This window comes from Lupinus angustifolius, chromosome LG11, assembly GCF_001865875.1.
Source record: "Lupinus angustifolius cultivar Tanjil chromosome LG11, LupAngTanjil_v1.0, whole genome shotgun sequence".
NCBI lineage: Eukaryota > Viridiplantae > Streptophyta > Magnoliopsida > Fabales > Fabaceae > Lupinus > Lupinus angustifolius.
In genome coordinates this window covers 1,625,543-1,631,296 of record NC_032019.1, presented here as the reverse complement: position 1 = coordinate 1,631,296, position 5,754 = coordinate 1,625,543, and the positions used below count along the sequence as shown (strand labels likewise).

At 32.9% G+C, this 5,754-nt stretch overlaps 1 protein-coding gene across 1 annotated transcript in view; it reads right to left on the bottom strand.

Moving 5' to 3' along the window:
- Positions 4,151-5,754, bottom strand: part of LOC109360306 — a 5,543-nt gene continuing 3,939 nt past the window's right edge. Inside the window, exon 4 of the mRNA XM_019605104.1 lies at positions 4,151-5,638. Within this exon, the coding sequence (XP_019460649.1) occupies positions 4,334-5,638 (1,305 nt within the window). The 3' untranslated portion in view covers positions 4,151-4,333. The remainder of the gene's footprint in view (positions 5,639-5,754) is intronic.

The following is a 5,754-nucleotide window of genomic DNA, read 5'->3' as shown; positions in this document are numbered from 1 at the left end:
TATATATATAAATAATAGTTACTCAACTTATATAAAAATTATGAGAATAATAAATCTAGGTTTTACAACTAATTATGAATGATTATGATTAAAAATTAATTATTGGTCATATGATGATCATGTGTATGTATGTTTTAATCTTAACCGTTCAATCAAAATCTAAAGGTACATATTAAGTGTTTTTATTTCTCTTGTTCTCACATGTGTAACTCTTATATATATATATATATATATAGTATTCCTAACACGGGTAATGTGAGATTTTAGAAGAGTATACAAAAATAATAATCATATTCCTTCTAAAAACTATTACAATTAAGTATGTGGTTATTTTTGTCCAAAATTTTTGGTGTATAATACTAATCTAGTCCTTCTAAAATTCTATTTTATCTATATTATCAATATATATATATGTCTTGTAGTAATCGCATAGTGACTACAAATAACTTTATTGTGTTCTGGTAATAATAAAATGAAAACCAAGTTCACTTGAAAATACACCCAACTCAGGTTATTGTCAAACAAACATCTAGAAGATTATATGATTATTTTAAAAGTACGCAATGTTTCCTTCAACTTTAATTAAGATCAAGCCGTTTACAGCCAAATTAATATGTAGCATGATGTGGAGAGGGCTTGTTCCCTTTTAAAGTTGAACATATATAAAAATATATCATCAGCAACATCCATCCTACTTGATCCATCATTATTAAATGGGAAATTTAAAAGAATGTAATATCTATATATTCTCAATGTCAAAATTTGTATATAGAAACTATATTATTCATTATTTATTTAGATTAAATTTTTAAGATGTTAATAATAATTAAACATAAATGTTGATTGATATAGTAAGAGTTATAAAACTCATACACTTTTGACTTCTCAATTTAAAATCCATTGATGGGTCACATAGTTCTTGTCCAAAAGGCATCTCTCTAAGCAACACATATGGTATCATTTTTATTTTCTGTCGATGGTATGTCAATTATGCTAACGTTTCTAATTACGTATCTTTTGACATTGGTTAAGTTTACTTTATGTCAAAAGTTATTGATTGATAAAAGTAATATTTTAGTTGCTGAAGTTGCTCTTCTGGCTCCACCAAAGTACCCAACTGTTTAAGCTAAGTATGAATCTTGATGATTTAAATATTTGCAATTTGCAACTTCATCATTTACCTAAAAAATTGCAACTTGGTATTTGACAGCTCATGAGAACCTAGCGGCTTATCAATAAGATCCTCAATGATATAAAGTAATAGTTGTGAGTCTAAATCTTCATCATTTAAATAATGGCAACTTGCTAAATTTGACAGTTCATGAGAAGGCTACTTTATTAATTTGTATTTAATTCTGTAGTGTACTGTAAGCTTTGGTTAAATCATTAATTTCTATAACCTTATCCCAAATAAAAATGCTACTTTTTCTTTTCTTTTAGATTTATTCTTAAAGAGAGAATGAGATATGAGTGTGTTAATAATTTTTTAACAAGAGATGAAGTTTTAGCAAGTAGTTAAATTAGGATTAGATAATATCGAGTACCAGACTTATTTAGTATTAGAGAGTCTAATACTAAATTCGGATTATAACACATGGTAGTACTAACAAAGAATTGAAGTAAAATTTTATTTCCAGTATTGGAGAGTTTGGAGAGGATCTATTCTGTTGAAGTATGAGACATTGTTGATGTGAAGTGTTGAGTCTTTATGGAGTATAAACCCCAACACAGATGCCCCCCAGGCCCCAAGTGTCTGTCTATCCCTTCACCAGAATAAAGTGTGATTATACATTATCTTGGAATGTTTTTAATTTAAGGAAAAATATATGAGGTTAAGATATAATATAATTGAAGTGATAAGGTAGTCTGATGGTAAAGATGACGAACGTAAGAGATGTAGTGTAGAAGGTTGTGGGTTTGAGTCTCACCATTAACAACAACAAAAAAGGAATTATAAGGTGGTTTAATAGTTAGGGTGAAGAACATTGATGGTAGAGTGTCACTCACAACAAAAATACTAATATACTAACAACTAATAATTGCCTATTAAAAATATATAATATAATTATCTTGTTAAAATATGGTATATTAATATTTTGTTAGTTTATCTTATCCTATTAGTTTATTTTACTAATATTTTGATTTTGGACTTTTTGTTATTGGTGTCCAGCTTACTATAGAGTCATCTTTTATGGTTTATTGTAATTATGAAGATCTCATTGTAAACCGTTCTTTCAAAAATAAGAACCTCTCAAAGATTGTAGGAAAAATTTCGCAATTGTTAAGATGTCTTCTCACGAATTCAAAATTGAGAAATTCAATGATGGGAATGATTTTTATATGTGAAAAATTAAGATGAATACACTCCTCATTCAACAAGAGTGTGTGCATGCTTAAGGTGAGCATGACCTGACCCTAACTACGCCCGATCTTAATTAGATCTAAATATGGTCGAGTTTGATTTAAAAAATGTTGATTATTTATGAGAGATTTTACTTTATTTTGTTAAGGAAAATGATATATAGTTTTATTAAATCTTCCTGATAACAAGAAAGTAAAATATGTCATAAGATGATACTTTAATTATTAATGGATTAGTTTACGAATAATATGTGTCATTTTCTTGTAAATAAAACGATTAATAGGGAATATAACATTACTCTTTTTAATTATGCTTGGTATAAATTTGGTAAGTCCATAATCACATTTTGTTAGGAACGAGGGGTGTGTTTTCTTCTCAACCAGCTCATGATACTGATAGCCAATCCCTTTCAACCATAAAAGTGTTTGACTACAGAAATTATCCAACATAATTTGTGTGCGAAAGAATATAAACAAAAATGATACATTTACTTCTGGTAGTAACCTCAGTTTCACATGTAGTGTTTTTAACCATTTGCTTTTGTTAATGACCCACATGACATCTTTAGAAATGAAATTTGTCAACGAGATTCTGTAGGCTATACACATTTTTGTTTTATGTGAAATACCACAAGTCGGAAATAAATCATGATAAATATGTGGAGAAAATATTTGTGAATATTGATTTTCTAAATTAAAGTGGGAGCAAAGTAAATTTCGTTTTGAATTGAACTTGATATAGCTAATTTACAAAGGGGCTTGATATCTATTGAGTTAAAGTCCGGCCTATACGAACCCAAAAAAATTAGTTCTTTAATTGAAAAGTGAATGATACCTTTGATAGTAAAAAAAAAAACAGTGTTATAATTTTGTACTTGCCCAACACTCCAAGTGAGCACAAGATTCATTATAAAAATACTATGGTTTGAAGCAGCTAATGACATTCTCATTGCAATGATAAATGGGGGGACATGGCTTATGCAAATAGCTGGTATTTCGCACCCACAATTGGCAACATATGTGTGTGGTTGTATTCTTTATTATAAAATTTAATATATGAAATCTGATGATATTTGTGTTTTGGTGGTTGAGGCTCTTCTCTCAACATCATTGGCCAAAATTTCAGCTTTTCATGTTAAGCGACAAAAGTGATTGTAAGTCGCTTTGCTTTTCAATGCACATTACTAGATGATAGTATATCAATTACCAGTTCTGCCTCCCCAGTCCCCACCAATGTTAAGGAAAAGAAAACTCTGTCCCTTCACATAAGATAATCCTATTCAAGACGAAAATATTAAAAAAGTGATGAGGTCATCCACCTCTCCCAACTTATATTAGAAGTAATGCAAAATATTTATTATGAGGCCTTGCTTATCCCTAAAGCTAATTTGAACGAGAAGTTGTTAGTAAGCATATTTTCATATAGGTGGATTGGAATATTCTTATGCCCATTAAGATTAAAAAAGCTATATTAAAAGAAATAAGGAAGCTTTTTAGTACTGTTTAAACCAAACAAATTTTCATATAGTTGGATAGGAATATTCTTATGCCAATCTAAATTTTCATGTTTGATTAGATAAAAAGTTGGAGTAAGAAAAATGAATATTAGACATAACAATTTTCCCGAGATTATACTTTTCACCCCGTGGAGAGAAAAAACTGGTGGAGGATAAGTTTTCTTTATTTTCCCTCACATTGCAATTGGCACCCAAACGCAGCTTTTGGAAGCATATTAATAGAACCTCCCCATTTGGTATAAAAACTGCTACATGCATGAACTGATTACGCATATACAGAAACGAAATCTATTTCACATTCCAACTCTATTGATTAAACAAAGGCAACAAGGTGAACCAAAGTTCAAGAATGGCCAAATTCGCAATTAAAAACTATTCAAAGAGCTATAGCGTATATCTACAGGTTCTCGGCAAAAGAGATCAGGCATAAAAAAACATAATTGCATCAATTACTACTACTGGGTGGAATCTAAAGGAGGATCGCCTTTGTCATCCAAAAAGGTAGTGCTTGAATCACTGGGTTTCCTCACTTCTGATTCCAACATCCCATAGTAGCCACGTGCCTTCGAATCACCCTCATCCCTGGACACCCCAGAAAGTGATGCCAATCCCATAGCAGCAATGCTGTTTGCAAAAACATCTATGTCTCTGGTTCCGGTATAAATACCACAGCTACCAGCAACAAATATATTGTTTTGTTTGTCATCTGGATTAGTTAAAATTGCAGGCAAAGGATCCAACACCACTTGTTGGTTGCCCTGACTTGAACCACTGATTAGCAACCTAAGAGTTTCTCTTGCACCCTTTACCACAGGATCGGACTCAGCAATAAGTGGCTGCATGAGCTTTTGATGATGCAATGGTGGAATGCTAGTAGACATAGAAGGGCCAGCACTGAAAAGAAAACCCTGACCAGAAGAGCACACATCAATTACTGGAACATGGACAATTGGATCACACATTAATGGTGTGAAGGTGGGAATTTGCTGAGAAGTTGGAAAAGACATTCTGACAAATGGATCAGGCAGAAATGGAGGGAAGACATTGGTTGTGCCAATACTAAGAGGTTGTATAGGTTGCAACAGGCTAGCTGGCAAGGTACTGGATAACAAAGAGGCACCTGAGTAAGGAGGAGTCGAATCAACAGATGAGTTGGAAACTCGAGGAAGTGCTGTGAGAGATGGAAAAGTTGATAACCCAGGTGGACACCAACAATAGCGGGGAGAAAAAAGGGGCGACACCATAGGGGCTACATCCCCACCTAAGCCAAGGTCTGATGAAACAGCAAGTTTTCCCAAGGATCCCAGTAAACACAAAGAAAAGGCAAAGTTTGTGGTGACTTCTGAAGCTTTGTCCTGGTCAGAAGTTATAGAAAAATCTAAAATGTTGATCGACTCATTTGTTGAATTGTCAAGTGCTGACTGATGGCTGTCACCACGACGCTTAATCTTTTCCCTGACAGCCATACTGTGAGAAGACAAGTTTCTTGGGGGCACCTCTTTAAAAGAGCTTGATCTTGGACTAAGAATACTCTGGTACAGAGCTGTATCTCCCTTTGTCATTTGTCCTCCATTATGTCGAGATCGGGAGTATTTTGGTGATGGTGAAGACTGTGAAGCACAAACTGAACTCTCAAGACTACTGGCCAGTCTTGACCCAACAAGAAAAGCATGAAGACGAGTTGCAAAGCAGTCAAGCCTTGACTTGCTAATGCCACTCAACTCAGCAATGGATGGTTTCTGCTTCAGCAAACCCTTCATCTGGTTTATCCAAAAAATGAGTTTGATGGGAAAACAATATCAATTATAAAATAAAGGACAAACTAGGAAGAATGTAGAATATACTCTTATTCCATGTGTGTGTGTGTGGGGGGGGG